The sequence below is a fragment of the Gymnogyps californianus genome, chromosome 5, assembly GCF_018139145.2.
Source record: "Gymnogyps californianus isolate 813 chromosome 5, ASM1813914v2, whole genome shotgun sequence".
NCBI classification, from domain to species: domain Eukaryota; kingdom Metazoa; phylum Chordata; class Aves; order Accipitriformes; family Cathartidae; genus Gymnogyps; species Gymnogyps californianus.
Window position 1 is genome coordinate 46,818,413 of NC_059475.1, and position 21,467 is coordinate 46,839,879.

The window sequence follows — 21,467 nt, forward strand, 5'->3', positions numbered from 1 at the left end:
AAAATTCAATTCCAAGTCATGTAACATGGGCTATTCCTTCATTACTGCTTACACTTTATACTTGCATATACTTCTGGCTTGTCTTTGGAAAGAAAAGGGGAATTTTACAAGATGTGCAACTTGAAGAAACCAACTGATTAGGCAGCTGATTGAACTACTAAGGTCCTGTCTTCACTTGAGGGCCTGATTAACCACACGGAGGTTAAAATACTAATTGCAGTCTTTTCTCCCCTAGAATTTAAGCAGACCAGGATTAGTTTTGTTTCCAGCATGCTTCTCCCTGTGCATATTAACAGCATAGCAATGGTCCTGTCTTCTCAACAGCTCAGTTAGGCTCAGTTTTCTGCCAACACAGCTGTACATTCTTATTCCCTTTGGCTATAATTGGTTTAACTACCTTTTCTGATTTAACTCCCTCAAGTTTGTTGCCCACAGCAACAGCAAGACTAGAAATCCTTTTTTTTTTTTTTTTTTTTTTGAAAAAAGGTTTTCTCTGACCAGATGTAATCAACTACTAGCTCTTCACAACCAAGGTGCTCAGATGAGACAAATACCAATCAAACTACATGCAGCTAACTGACTAGCCTTCAAAGGTTAGTTATTCATTTCCGATAGTTTAGCAGCTGGGATGGCCTATGCAACTGCTACCTCCATTGCTTGCAACATTAGAGCTATGTAGGATAATAATCCTTGGTTTCTATACAGTGCTCAAGACAACGTTCATTCAAAATTGAAGTGCCATCTTGGGCAAGATCTATCCACAACTTCTTCTATACATGCTATGTATGGCGCTGTGATTGGATGTGGGATATTTGCCTCCTGAACCTGAGATGGAAGACAGTAAACTTGTTACGAACGTCAACATGTATAATTACTATTATTGAGTTAACATCCGTGAAAGGAAGTAGTTCACCTCTTTTACAAGCCATTAACACTGCCAGCTTTAGTTCAAACTTAAAACACTCCTGGATTTAAGGCTCACCTTCAGTTTTTAATACACAGGAGAGCAAACTAAGTTTCATCTCTGAAGGAGGTTAACCAGTTCCTAGACTGGTTTCACCTTGCATGTTTTGATTGGCCCACATCTCAGTTGGGTTACTTTATGATTTTCTTCCACTTGCCCCCAGTGATGTTATGAGGGCAACAAACAGGCTGGGTCCTGAACACCAACAGTGCTAAACAGAACTCCAGTTGCACAGGATATATCACTGGCTCTTGTGTAAACGGCAGAAAGGAGCCGACTGGATTCCCCGTCCTAGCGAGATTGTAATGGTGAAAAATCCAGCTTTCAACTCAAACTGAACCATTCATGCTGAAAAATTCACTGAGACAGATTAAGTACTTAATATCATAAATCCCAACAATGTCTCAGTTACCAGGACAAGCACCAAGCTGTCTCATTTTCCCTACAGTCAATTTAAATAACCCAAACACCACATGAACAGCAAGAATCAAGTGGCCCTACACTACAAGTTTCCAGAACTCCATTCCAGGGATCAATATTGTCTTTGTGTATACTATGACCCCAAAAAGTCTGCTTATTGTGTCTTTTTATTATTACTGATTTAAAAAGCCCCTTTATCTACAAAACTATCTGAAGTTCATTCGTCTTTGTGGCTGAACAGAGAGAAAGAGCAGCATCCACTGAAGTGCTGACAAGCATATGCAACACTTGCTCGTTAACCATTTCAACCATAGTGACTTCGAAGTGGAAAATCAGCTCCAAAAATTTGCTTTTGCAGAAAGAAGCCTTCTCCATCTCTCCTACTCGTCTTGCTCTACTATATATCAAAGCCAAATGTGATGATATCTGAGATACCTATGTACATTGTCACTGGAGTTCTCTGAAGACATTCTATGTACTCGAGATGTTCACCACTCTTGAGGACGACTGTTCCTTTGAGAATTTCTTCAAAGGGATCACAAATCAAATATGTTTTGTTTAAGACCACATGATGGTCTTCTAGCCAATTACATGCAAGACAGGTAATGCAAAGTAAAACAGGAGAGACATACAGCATTGAGCTAATAATGTAGAGGAGTTTCAGAAGCCATACTGGAAGCACCACTACCGAGAACCCATAACATGGCTCTGCCATCGCTTTGGCTGTTAGTGTTTTTTGCAATCTGGATGAAAGAGCAAGTAATATACTTGTATTCATACATAATTCTATTCCCGTAACTGTCTTCAGAGAGATTGAGGCTTGCTAGTCACTTACACGTATAAACAGTACAGAGAATTAACAGATGAGTTTGAACAGAAATCAAGACACAAGAAACTACTGTCCCAATTCAGGCAGTACATTTGCATGCCATCCATCTTACGTTCTCTATAAACAGCCATTCAGTTTTTCATAGCATCTGTATTTTGTCTGTGCTGCCTCCTACTAATATGCTATTTAGTCACTGGCAGCTTGCTGGAAAGATCTGAAAGGAGATATTTACTTTTTTTAGTTATGTAAAGTTTTAGCAACTATGCCTTATATTGTAAGTTTAGAGCCTCCAGATGTTTCATTAGATTTAGAAATAACTTGAAGTATAAGAGGAGACACTTAACTTATTCTTGCAAAATAATACACAAAAAACTTTTCGTCCTCAAAACCTAATTGCTTCCTAGTACTTATTCCTCAGCTACAGACCATCTCAATCTGACATCACAATTTCCATAAAGGTTTGATGCCATGGAGGATAACAGCTTTTACAAATAGTGTGGTGAACAGAAGCAGGCAGACAAAGAAGCCGCAAAGGCTCTTTTCAAGAAAGCATTCTCGAAGCCATTAAAAGATTTAGCTGTGGCCCAAAAAACGAGGTTGGGAGCTAACCGTCTACTGTTCTGATTCCAGCTCCAACTCTCGCGCCCCTGTAAAACCACTGCCCTATCTCAGTTTTCCTTCATCCATTAGTTCAGCTTGACTAATTTAAAAGCAGTGAAATTTTTGTAATACACAGTCGATTCAGAGGTGCTTACCAGTGACCCAGTTTAACACTATTTCTCTACTTGTCTTCCACAGTTAACAATTCTTATGAGCACTACTCTACTCCACATTTACTGGTAGTCAAACCAACTGCAGGCAGTGGTCCTCCAGAGCCCAACCTGTAATCCCACAGAATCCAAACAGAAGTTTTTCAGCCAAAGCCCTTAAACAAGGAAAAAACTTTGTCATGCTATCACTAAGCAGGTGCTCAATTCGCCCCATAGAACTTTTGCCAACTGCACCCACAGAAAATGCCTACAAAGTCATGTTATCGCTAAAGCCTTAAGGCAATCAAAAAATGCATGACTGGGAAACAGCACTGTGCAGAAAATGAACAGAGAAGCACTTTCATGCAGGCATCATCCTATGAGGTGCTTATCCTAGCTGAAGGCTGACTTAGTCGCTTAGAAAGCCAGTAACACTTTCACGAGACCTGTAGCTGAGAAATCCTTTCTGAGTATGAGCAGACAGGACTTTGGCTATCCAGCTGTTATATCCAGCACTTCCGAAAAGCACTACAGTTCTTACAGAAATCAGACATACAGAGGCTTCTTTGAAATGATACAGCTTTCAAACACCAAACCCACTTCTTTTCTCAATAGAAAGAGTGGCTAGGAATTCTGGTACTCCTTAGCACCAAATTAGCAGGATGTAGCCTGACATGCATTTTAAGCAACACGACAACAAAAAAGGCCTTTTGAGGTTTTGTTGTTGTTTTTTTTTTTTTTTTTGCCAAATTGGTTCCTGATCTGGTTCACCTTTCAGCTCTGATGGATCTCGCTGGCATAATGGCAGGAGAACAGTCTGGAGTAGAAGTTGCTTCCATTCTCCTGGCTTGAACGAATATCACGCTGTAGCCTCAGGGGCAAAAGGGGCAAAATGCCTTAGCTTGAATACTGCAAACAGAAATCAGTTACACATTCCTTGCTTCCCACTTCATTAAGCAAAACAGATACTGGAAGAAACCCAAAACAAGCAACGCCTGAGCAGACCACAGACTGTTGGCAAATCATCAGCTAGAAAGAGCTCAAACAGTCACTTTTAAGATGACAGCAAGACCCAGGCCTTTTGCACAACTTTTTCATGTAGTTTGAAGCTTGGTTAATATCTATTCTCCAGAGCAGCACTGGGGACAACTCTTGGCTGCTACAGGTATCTCACATGGACCACTTGGAAGCACTCAACGCTAGCACAGATACAGGCTGCTGCCTGGCTGTACTTGCCTCAGTGATGACTTCTCTATTGAACAACCACCAATACCAATTGCTGGCACTTAATTCTGTTCTCAGATAATGTAAGCAAACCGAATGAAACCTGTTATAACAGAAAAATTCTTAAGTCATTTCTCCAGTGAGCTTTTTCACTGTAGGAGTTATCTGTCAGGTTAGTTGGTCAGATGACCCGTGTTCAAAAGCAAATACTGTTCTTCAGTACACACCACCACCTCGTGGCCAGATGCCTGAAACTCCCATAACTGAATATGTTCTGCAGTTTGAATTCCAAGAACCTCTGAACTGAACACCACTGACATCCTCAGCAAGCTACACTGTCATCCTGTGTGAGCTGCTCACAACTTTTTAATTACCTGTGAAGAGGGAAAAGTATCCTACATGCAAAGTGCTGTACCATTTCAGTTTCAGGGCAGCTTACACATCACAAGTGCAAGCTATTTACTTCATGCTATAACTGAAGGAAGCTGCTACCTACTCGGCAAATGAGACATGAGAATTTGTGTTTTTGACTTTAAATGCATCGAGACCAGTACAGATATCCCATTTCTTACTTTCATAATGAAAAAGGAAAACTAAGACAATAAAGACAAATATGCTGAATTTCTTCTCCTGGTGCATTAAGTCTACTGATCTTGAAAACTACCTCTTGCTCCCCAAGTAAAAGGGATTTCAGAAACATCCCCGTATTTACTTTAACTGAGGTGCAAACATCAAATTATACTAGAGATGAAAATCAAAAGCACTGCCCCTGCAGTAACCAGCACACAAGACTGTAAGAGGTACACAGCAAAATACTCTGAAAGCAATCTAAAAACTGGGGCAAATAACAAAGGATAGACAATGGGGAAGAGAAAGGAGGAGGCTAGAAAAGCTAGACACAGAACAAAAATCAATACAAGACAATACTGTATCTTAGATAAGACCAAGATGACTTACCTCTAGCTGGAAATTCCTTATGCTGTTATTAGGCTGAACTGCCAAGTAGGATAATAAACTGGTTTATTGCTCCAGAAATTCCAAGTCTACATGTACTAACAGATAATTATGAATGTGTCCACTGAATGAGTTATCTGTTAAAGTGATAAAGAGGCTCTGTTTGGCTTCCCCCTTCCACATGCTTACTGTTAGAAAGACTCACCAACAGTTGTACCATCTTCACCCATAACGCACTTCATGGAGGTGATGATCTGCTCCACAACAGGAGGTGACAGTGATGTTGCATACACAGCACTGTGAGAGTATGTCCTGAGGTAATCAATCAGTTCCTAGCAAAACACAAGAGGCATCAGACGTTGCCTTCCTAGCACTCAGAGAAATGCTTTATTGTTGTGTCTTAATCACACAAGAAAATGGGCCACCACAAGAAACCTCTTTCAGAATGTTCTGGAAGAGAACAGGTATCTCAAGGACTGATTTTATGGTACAAGTAACAAACAGTCGAAAAGTGAACAGCAGGGACATGACAACCCATAATTACGTCACAGGGCAAGAACATGTGTTGATCAAAGACAAATGCCTACAACAGAAGTGTTTAGCTAACACCACCAGCATTGGATTGCAACAAGGTGTTTGCATTACTCAAGCTGTGCACAGGCTGTGTTTCAAAAAGTGTTTATTATAACGGTGGGAGTATAAAACAAATGAAATAGTTGGGAGCAGGATCCATAGGTGCTTATGAATCATGCTCAATATAATTGTTTCCCCACAAAAGTCACCAAACAGGGGAATAGGTCACAAAATATTTTCTCCCATTTATCAGCACAATATAAAAAAAGCAGCAGGTGTAATTTAAGAGTGCAAGAACCTCAGCCTACCCCTCCTGCATTTCCCAGTTAAACACACCTGCTACATTTGTTAGAGGACAAAAGCAGGTCATACAGGAACAAAGGACCAACACACCATAGATCTAGGCTGCTTGTTGTTAACTGTAACAAAACCACTGTAAAATACCCAGACCACTCCAGCAAAATATGATAAAGACCAGTATGAATGCGAGGACAGATTCTGCCTTCTGCTACCACAAAATTAATAATGATGGCCCTTTAGATAGCACAAGCTGGGAACATACTATAGAAATATGTGGAAGTGTTCAATTTTATGTTGCTGTCTGCCTGGAGTCAGAGTTAAATGAAAGGAAGTTGTAAAGGGACTTTGAAATAAACTATGTGAAGATTTAAGGCCTCTTACCTCTGAAGCAATATCTCAAACAGTAGCTAAAACACAGTTGCGAAGGACTCTTAACTGCTTCACCATATGCCAAGGGAGTTAATCCCACTAGCTCACTACCTTTGGAAAAAGATGAATATGGTGCTTTCTTCTGGGGAAGATGTTAGAGTAATTTTAATCCAACTGTAGTAAACTCCCAAAGAGGAACATCTGGAAGTCCCATCTCCATTTGGATGGGCTCAAGTAATTGTCACTATTAGTATCTAAAAAAATTATTGTCCTGGTAGGAAAATGGCAGAATTTTACTCTCAAATAAAGCTTAGAAGCCTGATCTGTAGATACATTTGAGTATATGAGAAAGGGGAGACATCCAATTGTCTACACCATCCCTCCTAAAAAGAGGGGTTTGGCAAGGGCAACACTTTCTAGCAGTACTTTCCAACAGAACAGTGTCAGCAGCCAAAAAGAAAAGCCAAAAAGGGAAGAAGTGTCTTTTTAGAAAGCAAACTGTTCAAGTCCAGAGGGAATCAATTCTACCAGACTGACCTAAGAAGGGGAGTTTCCTCCAAACAGGCTGAAAAACTTCAGCTTTTGGCATTTTTCCTGCAAGTCTCATTAAAAGTAACATTAAGTCGTCCGTGCTTCCTGGCTCCTAGCAGTTCCTACAAAGATATTACACCACTACTGTACATTCTGCAAACTGAGATCACAGCTGACCATGAGAGAACTATACAGTTATGAGGTATTTTACTAGAGTCTTCTGCATTGCACAGACTTTCACTGTACTAGACAGTATGTAAAATTATGAAACAAATGGACAATCAAGGGTACTTGAGAAATAGATCAACTTTGAAATGCTTAGTGAGGGGCTCCACCATCAGCCTGAAACAGCCATGAGATTCCCAGCTTTTTACCTTCTTGCCCCCAATGTATCCTCCAGCAGCTCCGAAGCTTTTGGTGAACGTTCCCATCATAACATCCACATCTTCAGGATTGAGTCCAAAATACTCCACTACACCCCGGCCACTGGGACCCAGGGCACCTATACTATGAGCCTCATCAAGGTACAGATAGGATTTGTACTTCTTCTTAAGGGCAATCACTTCAGGCAAACGGACTATGGATCCCTCCATACTGTTGAGAAACAGAAATTCAGTGTAAGTTGATTCAATGGTTGGGGCCTCCTTACAAAGCCTAAAGTCACTAAGCTTTCTGTTCTTCACTCTTTCAGTAATTATGAACACATAAAATTTGCTAGACACATCGTATTCTGCAGAGAGATGAAAGGTAACTCCTCCTTGCACCTGGGGCCCAGATCTCTACTTTCTACCTGTTTAACATCTCTGGGATGCTGACATACGGACTAAATAGTAGCAGCAACAGTAAGTTAAGGTAAAAGGAATGTGTTCAGTGACAATTTTATAAATGAATTCTCATTTTCACTTCCACCCTAATGTCAGTATTCTGATCTGACATCTACTTACCTGTTGTTTTTAAGGACTAGGCTCTCATTAGTAGCGCTCCAAAGCGCCCCATTTTGTGCTGAAAGTCACTATGATTTAAATGCCTAACACAGCTAAGCCTACTACATGCTCCTACTCACTCTCAGCAAAAACATTCAATTTGCGCAATTCCATTTACACTAGCATCATCTAGTGAGCACAGAAAGAATGGAATGGACAAGCAATTTAAGACCTCGGCTCTGATGTAAATAATCAGTTTAGATTAATTTCTACAATCTAATCAGGATGTGGGAAGCATTGTGATAAAACCAGGTGCAGCTACAGTACTACAGTACTAGCAACAGAAAGTCCAGGATGTGAGACATACATAGCTCAATTTAATTCGCAGATGAGATTAATGAAATAATTATGAAGTGACAATATTCATAGTTTGATCTGGCAAAGGAACCCAAATACTAAGCAGCTAGATCTCATGTGGAGGGTCTTAGGAATATAAAGAATAGTTTGTACCTGTATACTCCTTCCACCAAGATAAGAATTTTTTTCCAGGGCCTCCGTGTACGAGGTTGCCCATGCACAATAGCATCTTTGAGCAGCTTCTCCAGGCTTTGCATATCTGCACCAGAAATTACTGTTAAATGGTACCAAAACAGCTACTAGCTTGAGCTTTGACATGACTAAAGATAGCAATACTCCAGAAACGCACAAATTGCTCCAGTGTGGAGGACAGACCATACTTAAGTCAATAAGCATGGGCTTCATCTAGCTGCGGGCCCACAGATGAGATTAAAGGGAATGGGTGACTGTATGAACTCCGAGGAAGAATTTCATCATCCTAAGCTAAAAGCACAAGTTAGAGCATTAGGCACAAACAGTAAACAAAGAAGGAGGGGGGGGGGGGGGAGAAAAAGAAAAGGAAAAAAGGAAGGTATCTCATTTTGAGGAAGAGAAAGCAATTTAGGTAGTGTGTCCTTGTGGACAGAAATAACTCAAAAAAGAACAAGCAAGCTCAAGGATAATCAACTAAAGATAAGTAGAAGACAGACCAAAGTGCAGGACAAGAAGGGAAGCAAGTGTACTCTATTACTTTTAAAATTGAAGAGACTGGAGGTGTGGACCAGGAAGCTACTAAACCAAAAACAGAAAAGGAAGAAAAAAGAACCGCCAGTGTAGGAAAGAGGACAGTGCTCAGCATATCAGAAACTAGACAGATGAAGTTGTTAGTAGCAATGTATTCTGAAACCTTACTAGCTTTGGCTACGAACACTTGACATGATCCTAGGAGACCTGACTAATGTGAGCAAATAAATACACGAGATCAGTCCTGAAAAAAAACCTGAGCAAAAGGAGTGGAAATGGGAGTAATCAAACCATAAAAGCTAAAGTGCTGAGCAAGAGACAGATAGGGCATGAAAAAGAGCACAATCATGAAAAGAGGATTGGTAGACTAGGGCAGTTGTAGCAGTGAGAGGAACTTGTGAACTAGAACTAGACTAGAAATTATACAGCAAAATAGGTCAGTTAATAGACTGTTAAAAGACAGCTAATGTTCAGAAAAAGACAAAGTAAAGAAGTCAGCAGTGGAGTCCCTGCCTCCAACAAATCTCTCAAGGAAGAAAGGACGAGTTTAGTGCAGTTAGAGAGAACAATGGAATATAAACTTCTGCTCTGATCTTTCAAGAAAGAGGAAAAGACTGGCAACTAGGTCTGACCTTAATAAAAAGGACAAACTGCAGAAAGAGGTAGGAAAAAAATTAAAACATTGAACAAGGATTTTAAAGGAAATTTTTCATTTTTTTTCCATAATTTCTAAAAAGCTGAATATGAACGAAGCCAGTAACATCTCAGGAAAATGAAGTTAACTCAGGCAGCATAGAGTATAACAAGAGTAGGACTGAGAACACATACGTAACTATGAATTGAACATCATATTGACAGGCCAAGATCATTGCTTGCATTTTGCCTTCTGATTCTAATCTGCCACTCCATTCTTTCACAGATCCCCACCATCTACAAGGTTTCTAGAACACCCCCCAATCTCACCACTGCTAGTTTGTACCCCATTCCCACAGATCATCTATTCTTCTTCATCACTCTAAGTCCGTCTCCTCATACCCAGAACTATGTTTGTCACCAGTGTTCTCTGAAATTCTGGAACTGGATGCAATGTTCAGAAGTATGTCTATACAAATGCGTAAGTTGAATGCAAAGCTTTTGTGATCTTGCCCAGCAATCAAGATTTATGAAGAATTAAAAATAAAAATAATCAGTGTTACAGTAAGCTCTACACTTCTGTAAAGAAAATTATTCAAACGACAGAGAACAAGAAAGAGAGAACGCAAAAGAAACAAACACAGCAGAGGATCCACCATCAAGTAGGACAAAGAAAGGAAAATAGTTGCAGCCACCCCAGCTTTGCTGTCACCACCACACTCTTCAAAGAGAGCAAGTCATCATGATCTCAGAGATCGATACTATAAAGAGTATTAGGAGCAGCTGAAGAATGGAGGTAGTGGATTTACTAATCAAGGACAACCAGGTACCTCTTTCACTAAGAATAAGAGAAGGAAACCCTAAGTATTTTTAATCTGAAAGTTATTCTAATACCTCCTTTGGAGGAAGCTGAAACTAGCAAAGTGAAAATTCTGTGTATTTTGGAAACAAATACTTACAGCAAGTAACTCAGTGAAATTAATAGATGCTTCACATCCCCAAAACTCCTTTGCTACTACATTGTACCAATGCATGGCTGTCTAGTTTAGCTAGGACATCTGCATTTGTAAGCTTTTGTTACTGTAGGATCATGTCGGCATCTGGTCCTAAAATTAAACTTTCTTATCCCCCAAATTGTAATCTAGACCACTACAAGATTGCATTACTACGTGACATGGGCTGTTAGAATAGGCTAACCATGCTGAGCTATCCAAGTAACAAGAAGCCACATTAAAACACTAGTGCCCCTTAACTTGCCAAAGGGCAGCATGTTCCTCTTCATATGCAGGAGATATAAGCCAGAGCAGCTTCAGGATAAAAATGTTATTAGTTGAGATTGAACATATCAAAAAATATCTAATTCAGGATGATTAAATTCTCAGTAGCAGCAGTCTTCTGACCTTTCAGGTAACCAGCAATTGACTTCCTTGTGTGAAATTGGATTTCCAACTATGAGAAGATAGAAGAGATTGTATCTGATCTATAGCATCTGCAGAAAGGCAGAGTCCACAATCTGATACTTACTGTTGTGCTTAAAGATTCGAATAGTTGCTCCTGACAGTCTTGCTCCAAGCACTAGTGATGCATGATTCAGTTCATCACTCAAAATCAGACAGCCCTGAATTAGAAGGGGAAAGAGGAAGATATTGAAAAGGTTATGTTTCACAGCCAAGCATGTAACACCTTTCAGCTCTGAACTGCTTAGAGATCATTTAAGAAAAAAATAAAAAAATTCCAACATAAAAGCAAGTCTTGCCTGGACTAGCTACAAAGAAACAATTTGCAGCCTTAGTATGGCAAATAAAAATACACAACTGCTGTTAACTGAAAGAACCACTTAAGTTTCACTTATCCCAGAAGTCCTGCAGCTGAATCTGCCTGAGTATCTCATGTTGATGATTACTACTCATCTTCCTATGCAGCCAGGTAAAACAGAGAGCAGAGCAGCTTGCCACAGTTCACTCAGCCAAGTCTACAGTGGTGCTAGGAAACAGGCCAAAGTCCTAGATTAAAGACCTTATCAAAGTTGCACTATTTCTTATATTAGCAGGTAACCACTGACTAAACTCATGTGTGCTCAGTGGTACCAAAGGGATTAATTTTCTTTAATGAACAGAACTATTAAGTACTTTGTAGATGGAGGTAACATACAAGAGACAGGGAGTGGAAAACAAAATTGCGGAGTGAAATTGAGAAGTTTTCCGAAGCCATTAAACATTACATTGAACTTGTTTGCTTTTTCAAAAAAGGGGAGGTATATCCTTCAACAAATATCAAAACAGGACACATCTGTTTTGAGAGCAGCAGTTCTTACAGGTCAATAACTGATATGCTGAACATTCAGTCAGTGTTATCGCTGTGGACTACAGGAATGCATATCGGGGGATTAGTTTGTAAGAGAGCAATAATATTTCTAAGTAACCTTGCCCCCCCCAGTTACTATGCAAATCTGCTGCAACTCTAGAAGTGACTTTGTTAAGTTAAAAATCCAGAAAGTGTGTCAAGATGCTGAAGATTTGACACGGAACACATGCTCATTCTGTTCCTCTATTAACAGCTGGCAGAGGGAAGAGTCAAAAACGTTTCTTCTCTGCAATGAGAGTTACTAGAAGGGACTGTGAAAAGCATTGCCTACAGTTACACAAGGAGGTGTCACAGACAATAGGAGTATTTTCTCCACAATAAAGGAAATTTTGCACTAGAACTGCAACGTACCTAGAAATATTCTACATCTTGGGAAAGCTCGAGACTGGTTTTCCCCAGAAACTGCACTAAATCTCAAGTGTTCAAACTGCTGTTACAAGGATTCACACTGCATATTTCAGAGACTTTGGCATAAGCAGCATGGAAATCTCCAACTAGCATTTGCTCTTTGGAACTACTATACCAGACAAGGAGTATGTATACATCAGAGGGCATTGCTGTTAAACAGTACTGTATCAAAAACTGAATATAATAATCCAGTACTAGTATCCTTCTTAAATGGTAGGAAGTAGGAAAAGTGATAGATTAAAAAAAGAAGAAGAAGAGATTAATAATCTAGAAGGAGCTTCTCCATAAAAACAAGTATGAGCTTTTAGAAGATTTAACAAATTGATGAGTGGCCTCTTTTCACCCCCCTGTAACAGAAGAGGACATTCAATTAGACAAAATAAATTAAAACTGAAGAGGAAGTAAAGAGTCTAGTATTGTCTGCCACTAGAGAGAGGGCAAAGGATCAAAGAAGCCATTGGTACAGCACAGCAATCACTGATGATCATATGTAAAACTGAGTGCTGCTACTACAGTGATAAGACTTCAGTTGCATTTATCAGCAAACTTTCAGTTGAGAGTATCCAGAAGACTAACACTAATTGGAGATCACATTACTGGTATCAAGAAAGACATATGCCAGTGAAGATCAGACTTACCAATGCACCCTACAAGGCAGACATGGAAACTGAAGTGAATGCCACATTTTACCACAAAGTGCTGCATACATGAATTACGTAATTCAGTCCTGAGCACTTAATTTCACAAACTAACTATATATGGAAATGAATTTGTTTTCTTACAACCAAAAAAAGATCCTTCAAGCACCGTTGCTGTAACACCGTTGCTGTAATCTAGCCTCCGTCAGTCCAGAGCTATGATGAAAAGCTCTGTGCCAAAGGCAGTACAGAATACTGTTATTAGCTAGTTACAGCAACTACATTAATGACAATTACTCCGAAACAGGCAAGTTTCAGAGTCTAGCTTAGCCTCAAATGGTCTAACAACTTCTGACTATGTAATCCTCAAATCTCACATTATCTGTGGTCTAGACTCAGCATACTTGGCAGTGATTGTACTAGGTAGCTGACAACTTGGCTGTCAACAGCGGGTCTCTCCTGCTGAAAACCGCCAGGTGCAGAAAGACCTGGTTTTAGTGATGCTTTAACAGTGCTGAAATACAACTTTCAGTGTACACCAACTATACCTGTTTTCAGCATCTGCTTAGTAGAAGCTGCTGTTCACAAGGCATAGTGAATAAAGATCAACTAGGTAATGCTGAGGAAACTTTTGAATTCCTTTTGCTGACCAATGCTGATCAGATTATGGGGTAGAGTTGGATCCTAGGATAGTCAAATCATATTTGTTGCTATTAAAAGAGGATTTGGTAGCAACATAAACCAAGCGCTTAAGGATTCCAGAGAGCAAAAACAGAACAGGTGGTCCAGTATTACATATATGTGAGTAACTTTACTGCAGCAGTTTGTGTTTTAAGCTGAACTGCAATGTAGGTGCTCAGATATGATGTAAATAATGATTAGCTTCAAATCATATCAATGACTGTCAAAGAAACTCCTTCTGGCCAAATGTAGATGCCACTACTGATCACATTTGCCAAACCTCCAAAAATTTGTGTTCCAAGCAGCTTTGCCCCTGAAAATGTATGTAGGACATACAGAGAGACACAAACAGTAGTAGAAAACCCGAGAGCCCAAGAGTTTAATCAAGCATGGGAGTCTCTGGGCTTTACGGAGGACTCTATCAAAGCACTGCTAAACAGGCTGTGCACACACAGCCAATTGTGTACTGGGTGGTGCCAGAATTCAGGACTTATGTGAGTCCTTATTTGCAGACAATAAAGAAATCAGAAGTGCAGTGAGAAGCAACTTCAGGCAGCCAAAAAAAACTATTTAGTGAATGGTCTGAACTGCAAAATGGTTCATTTGACAAGAACTCTTTTCTTCAGAAAAGAGCATTTTCTCTTTGGAGTATTCACCTGAGTATAAGGGCACTTCTAGCGTTATGAGACAGAAGCTTCTCACTACTTTATTTAAAGTGCACAAAACCTAAGTATGCTCATTACTAACGCAGTTCAGGCTGCTGTATCCATTTATGAAAAGAGTTGGTTTAGTAAATGTGCAAGTTATGTACATGAAAACAGGTGTGTTACCTTGGAATTTACTGTTCAGATTCTCTCAATGATTGTAAAAACTGTTAAAGTTCAAATGTGAAAACTGAGGAGCTGAGTAAGATATCTCAAGGGTATTCTCATAAGGTATTAAAGATATACAGTGGGATCCACATACACAGAAAAAAAGATTGAGTAACTTTGCAGTAATAGGCAATTTGTACTGACTTAGACAGAAGTCTCCTTAAAGGTATCTGACTGTGCGTGTTCTGAATGCAAAAGGTCTCACAGAAATCATGAATCATTTTTCTGTTGAAGAGAAAATCCAGGAGATGTGGGAAGACAAAGAGCAGAAAAACGCAAGTAAAAGATATGTCAGCAGTAACATATGTTGTTCAAAGTCATAGCACTGCAGAGATATTTGACTCCAGAAAGACTAGATTTAAAGCAGTGAATTTCTCTCTGGCATCAGACTGAAAAACATCTTTCATTATGGAAAGCATCTGATATTTAAAACTTAACAGACCAAAAGAAAAGAGGCATTATATAGACAGTGCTGCTTCACTGTTACAAATAAAATAGCATGTGGGTAGACACTACAGCTAGTCAAGAACAGATTCAGCAGGAGGAAAAGTTGCTGGTAAGAACAAGGCAGCAGTTTTATAATCTGTATATCACAAGTGGAAGAATTTACAAAGTGATCTCAGGAAGTGTGTGCTGGTGTCCTGGTTTCGGCTGGGACAGAGTTAACTTTCTTTTTAGTAGCTGGTACAGTGCTGTGTTTTGGATTTAGTGTGAGAATGATGTTGATAACACTCTGATGTTTTAGCTGTTGCTAAGTAGCGCTTATCTTAAGCCAAGGACTTTTCAGTTTCCCATGCTCTGCCAGCAAGCAGGTGGGCAAGGAGCTGGGAGGGAGCAGAGCCGGGGCAGCTGACCTGAACTAGCCAAAGGGGTATTCCATACCATGGAACGTCATGCCCAGTATATAAACAGGGGGGAGCTGGCCGGGAGGCGCGGATCGCGGTTCGGGAACTAACTGAGCATCGGTCAGCGGGTGGTGAGCAATTGCATTGTGCATCACTGGTTTTTTTTTCTTCCCCCCCCCTTCTTTTGTTGCATTCCTTTTCATTACTATTATTATTATATTTCATTATTACTATTGTTAGTATTATATTTTACTTTAGTTATTAAACTGTTGTTATCTCAACCCACGAGTTTTACTTTTTTTTTCCCTTTGCTTTCCTCCTCCTCACCCCACTGGGAGGGGGAGGGGGAAGCGGCTGCGTGGTGCTTAGTTGCTGACTGGGGTTAAACCACGACAGCTGGTTTTGGCTGGGATAGAGTTAATTTTCTTCATAGCAGCTAGCATGGGGCTATGTTTTGGATTTGTGCTGAAAATGGTGTTGATAATTCAGGGATGTTTTAGCTACTGCTGAGCAGTGCTTACACAGACCTTTTCTGCTTCTCACCCCACCCCACCAGCATGTAGGCTGGGGGTACACAAGAAGCTGAGAGGGGACACAGCCGGGACAGCTGACCCCAACTGACCAAAGGGATATTCCAGACCATATGACGTCATGCTCAGCATATCAAGCTGGGGGAAGAAGAGGGACGGGGGGGATGTTCAGAGTGATGGCATTTGTCTTCCCAAGTAACCGATCCGCATGATGGAGCCCTGCTTTCCTGGAGATGGCTGAACACCTGCCTGCCGATGGGAAGTGGTGAATGAATTCCTTGTTTTGCTTTGCTTGTGCGCACAGCTTTTGCTTTACCTATTAAACTGTCTTTATCTCAACCCATGAGTTTTCTCACTTTTACTCTTCCGATTCTCTCCCCCATCCCACTGGGAGGGAGTGAGCGAGTGGCTGTGTGGTGCTTAGTTGCCGGCTGGGGTTAAACCACGACAAAGTGGAAAAATAAATAAATGGAATAAAGGGAAAATAATTCACTACACAGGGACAAAGAATCCCAATAGGCTAGTAATATTAGGCTAACAGTGAATAATTTTCAAAAATAGGAAACAGTTCCAGTACTTGCACTATTTTACTCTAAGTAGGAGCTAAGAGAACATATATTTTGCATCAGAAGATGCAAACAAAGAGCTCTCTTCCATTTCATTTTCCAATAACTGAAAAAACCATAGTTTGAGATGCAGGACACTCAGGCTACATTGTGTACTGTTTTATGGGGCGCACAGTAGACATTATCAGTCTTTACATTTGACCTTGTTTCTCTCAAATAGCTTTTCTACTAGGATTTTGCTCCTTCAAAGGAAGGATTTTTCAGCTGTCAGTCAAAGATAATAAATTCTGTATGTATCAACATGCAATTCAGCTTATCTGTGTGTCTCAGTCACTTCTTAGTGTCTCAAGAGCATCAAAATACATTCAGCCAATCAGCCTGTTAATCAGCCACCACGTCATACACTAATGAGTAGCCTGAGGAAGCAAGCCTTAACATGCTAGGCTCTCTCCCAGAAAGACCACAAGATCTGCACTGCGACTGGTCCCACGGATGCTGTTTCCCAAAAAGATTTTTCCAAAGGTTAGAGATGCATACTGTGACATATAGTTTCCACAGAGAATATCTGCAGGGGTTGCCACTGAAGAAAATCAAAACCAAGCAAGTAGATTTTAGAAAACACAACCAGCAGAATCTTTGTTAGATAATCTTTTGCCAGTGACTTAAGCCATACCTTGCCAACTAAAGCAGGAATGTTCATAGAGTTGGTTGCAAACCCCATTCCATATGCCATTGCAGATTCCACACCTAGGAACCTGGCAACTAGCTTTTCCAGCTCCTCATGTTTGTCCAAGTTTCCTGCACATAAAATAAATGAGAAATTCAGAGTGAGGAGAAGCCTTCACTATTGCTATATTCTACAAGAAGAATTTCCACCAACCAGGCTGCTCTTTATTTAAAGGCCCATAAGGGAACACTGAAAAAAAATATATACGAAAACATAAGCGAGCCAACTGCTGTGCCATGTAAACTAAACCCAGCACGTCAACTTGTCTTCACTAAAGTAAAAGCTTCTTTATTGATTAGTCTAAAGTTCAAAAGCTTGAACAAGAAATGTTTGAAAGACCTGCAATCAGATTACAGACTTTGAAACATACATTTGGGGAACATCCTATCTTGCTCCAACTTACCCATCTCCTGCCTAGTGCTGCACACCCCAGCTCCATACTGGGACAGAACTTTAGCTGCTGCTTCTTGGCAAGTCCCAGCCTTCTGTGCAAAGCCAAGGTAGTTGTAGGAACTCATATTAATAACATCCTTTATCACTCTCCCCGTGTACCTGTGTTTTAAAAACACCGCAAGTTAGGACACTGACAATTTAAAAAAATTAACTACACCAGAAGATTCTTATTTCAATCTCCTAGAATACACACTGAAATGTTAAAAATCAATAGAACCAACCATTATTTCAGTACTGCCCCTCATCAAACTGAAACGATCAGTAAAAAAGATGCTTTCTCTATCTTATGGTCTCAAACCAGTTCCCAGAAGAGTTTACATTAAAAGATGAATTTGCTAGCATATCTAAAATTGCTTGAGGCTTCTTAAACTGTTTGTTGTTTCTCTGACATGTCCCCCCTCCATCCTAGAAACATACAACTTTCTTTTCAATTACAAAATAAGATCTCTAGATCAATTAACTTGGCAGCCCCTCAAGCAGGATATCCTCTAACCACAGAAAGGAAACACATCTGGCACTGCTGTGCTAACAATACATGACAAGGAGATTAAGGAAGAAGTTTAGCGGAAAAAAAGTTTTAATTATTTTGCCCTTGATAGCCAAGGAGAGACATGACTAGTTTCACCAAGTACTGTGCTGCAAACCTCTTCATATCAAACTTGTGATGTGTCGTTTCCAATTTGTAAAAATCCTTGTCCTTGCATTTCTGATTTTGTTTCTACAGACTACTTCAGTTCTGACTCAAAACAATCGTGTTAAATTCAGTTTCAGGCAGCAACGTTTACTTCAAGTGTCAGGACTGACTCTAAATCAACACGAAGTCACAAGTAGCAGTGCAATCCAAAGTATCTACTCCAGGTTCTGGTCATCACACACAGAAGTATTAATTTTATTATAGGTGTATGCCCATGAAATCTTAACACAGTCAGAAGCCTTAGTAAGTAGCCAAAAGATTATACACAAATAATCACTTTGGTGGCCAGATGTGTTTCAAAAGAGTAAAACTCATCTATCCAAGCCGGTGGAAAGCTCAAAATAAACACAATTCACTGCTCCTTTAACCTCACAGCCTGCAACTTGCTCTTATAGACCCTCTACTTAAAGATAGCCATTGGTAGCCTTTTCTTCAATTTTGGCTCACGTGAATGTCCAGTTATAGTCATGGGAAACTCTCTCCATCATGTCCACTTTGGCCCCTGGCACACTGCAGATTGGACGGTTCCAGCTGTCCCGAATGCGCATGTAGAGGTTTCTGGTGTAGAAATTTTCAAAGTCCTGGTACAATGGGACAAAGTCCTGAAACACATCAAAAGCACTTAAAGTAAAAGGAAAATATATATTACAGCAAACTAGGAACAAGAGGAATAAGTTGTTTCTGTCATTGGAGTGTAATTTATAAATAAAAAAAAAAAAATCAAGAAAACTCAAGAAAAAGTTAAAGAGCTCTTCATCACAAGCCCTGAAACCAATTCCACTTAAAGTGCTTTTAATCCTGGAAATCTGTGCCAGTGCAAAATTATTTGAAGGTGAGACAGCAGCAAAACTGAACAGATTCATCTGCTAGTGAAAGATCCATCCGCTAGATGTGATTTCCAAACTTTTTCAACCTGCAAATCTACCATGCCCCCAAGATTTCCTCAACAGTAGATGCTTATTGCATATAACTTAATTAGCTCATAGAATCTAAAAGCCATCAACCACAACTAGAAAAAACAGTCATGGCATTAGGTAATGCTTCAAGTCAGAAAGCCTCAAAGAATTCTAACACATACGAGAGGGAGTGCTGAAAGCAACACAGAAACTGAATTGGGAGCTCCCAATGACACAATGAGGTCTCAAATCGGACTTGAAATACCTTGGCTCTTTCCAGCTCTTGCTCAGTAGTTGAGGAGAGCATCTCTCTTGAAACATACAATAACCCCCTTCATGAAATGCATGGGCATATAATCTTTACAAGATATTTGTACTCAACCTTCAGAGTTAAGCAGAGCAAGGGAACATGCAATTGTTTTTTGGCACCAAACAGTATGCATTGCTCTACTGAATACACAAAGAATTTGAAAACTGAGATACTCTGCAGTATTTTATTCTGTACGTAAGAAATGCATTTAATATAGCAGCACTAGCATTATTATAGAGGTTACCGTTAGAATCTTCCACAATTTTTTGTTCTGAATCCAAGCTAGTAAGCTACATGATGGCACCTCTCTTCTGCACAGCTTATCAGCACTTAAGTCCCACAGGATTTCTCTGCGTGAGCATTTCCTGAATTCTAGCTTCCCTTCCAACTTTCTTCAGGAAAAGTAAGTGACTGTCTTGAATGGATAACACACAAGAAAGTCAAACTAACTGTGACAGCAAGGACATCTGAACACTCAAGAACATTTTTTTTCTGGCCTACTTAAAATGCTCCAAAGTCATGAGATTTCCTTATTACTCTTCTATTAAAAGGAATTTTGACATTCAGTAGTGATAAGAATGCATAATTCATTTGCTACTGTTGGAAAAGAAAAAAAGCCCATTTAATAATCTACAAAAGGAAAAAGCAGAATTTATGACAAAGGTAAGAGCCAGCATAGCATTTCTTCCTGTTTTTCACAGGAGAAATGCAAACGTGGTGAGGGGCACTTTATTTTTGGTGACAGGATAAGCAAGACAGAATATCTGTCTGACCAAATATTACAGTGCCTGACATTAGTACCACTGAAGCAAAACTGGGAGCATTTATGCCAGCTTTTTAATAACAACTCAAACAAACGGGTACCGACAAGCTTTTACTTACAATGCTCGACTGCAGGAAGAGTACTTTTTTCTTTACCTTCCTATTTTAATGATGTAACAACTTTGTCCTTTCAGTTTGGAGTAAAGGAACCATCTAGGTCCACCCCTTTGCATCCTCCTACCAGCAGCTGCACAGGAAAGATGGAGCCCAAAAGTGCAAACTTCTAAGCAGACACAGTCGCACCTAAGCCCCTTTCTGATTTGCCTGTGCATAATGACATGCCAAAACAGGCATGAAGATATTAATTTTCATCATTTCAACTATGGAAAAAACAAACCAAATTTAGCCAGTGATCACTCCTCCAAGGAATCACAAGCGTGTCCTTTCTCAGCAAGGACAGACAGGGGGAACAAGATTTCTACAAGCTAAGATGCACGGAAGGGCAATTATTTCTTCCACGTTCCTCTACTTAAGTACAGTTTTGCACTATTTCACACGTGCCAGGTCTTCTCTGAAGGCTCTTTGTCAAGAGGGGTTAACAGGGGTAGCAGTTCAGCTAATACAAAGCTGTAATCCCCTAGAAAATCATCAGTTTTCTGAAGTAGCTACACAACTCTATCCTTCCTCGACTTCAGTGTCTCATGTTGTTCTACGCAGAAACTGGATTTCAAGGCTGAATCACTAACAAACTGGTCACTTTTACAATGGAGAAAAATATCTTGGTATTGACAAATATATTCGAGAACTTCCTTCATATATGAAAAGTTACATAGCTACTGTACTCTATTACAAAGTGGTGATATGCATGAGAGTACTTGTAGCAATACACTAAGAAGATCCTGATTCATGACACAAAATCGAAATAATTATCTACAAGTGTCTGAAATCCTCTGCTACATCATTTGTAGAGGGGTGGGGGAAGTGAAGATCAAAAAGAAACTCTGGCACATTAGAAGATCAATACTTGAGGGACTTGTTATGTCTAATTATAATCTACTGAGATCCTTTTAAGCATTTTCAACTCCTCTTAACCATCTTTGCATGAGAATTCAGCTTTGCAGTAGTTATTCAAGCACACTAACTATGTGACCCAGGAAACAATTGAGATTTTA

At 39.8% G+C, this 21,467-nt stretch overlaps 1 protein-coding gene across 1 annotated transcript in view; it reads right to left on the minus strand.

The window, feature by feature from the left end:
* The window catches only part of SPTLC2 (serine palmitoyltransferase long chain base subunit 2), a 77,999-nt gene that overhangs the window by 37,968 nt on the left and 18,564 nt on the right, over window positions 1-21,467 (minus strand). The window contains exons 3-9 of the mRNA XM_050897149.1: window positions 18,775-18,929; window positions 17,584-17,732; window positions 17,127-17,251; window positions 11,074-11,167; window positions 8,347-8,452; window positions 7,288-7,507; window positions 5,346-5,472 (exon numbers count right to left, since the gene is read on the minus strand). Of these exons, the coding sequence (XP_050753106.1) occupies window positions 5,346-5,472; window positions 7,288-7,507; window positions 8,347-8,452; window positions 11,074-11,167; window positions 17,127-17,251; window positions 17,584-17,732; window positions 18,775-18,929 (976 nt within the window). The remainder of the gene's footprint in view (window positions 1-5,345; window positions 5,473-7,287; window positions 7,508-8,346; window positions 8,453-11,073; window positions 11,168-17,126; window positions 17,252-17,583; window positions 17,733-18,774; window positions 18,930-21,467) is intronic.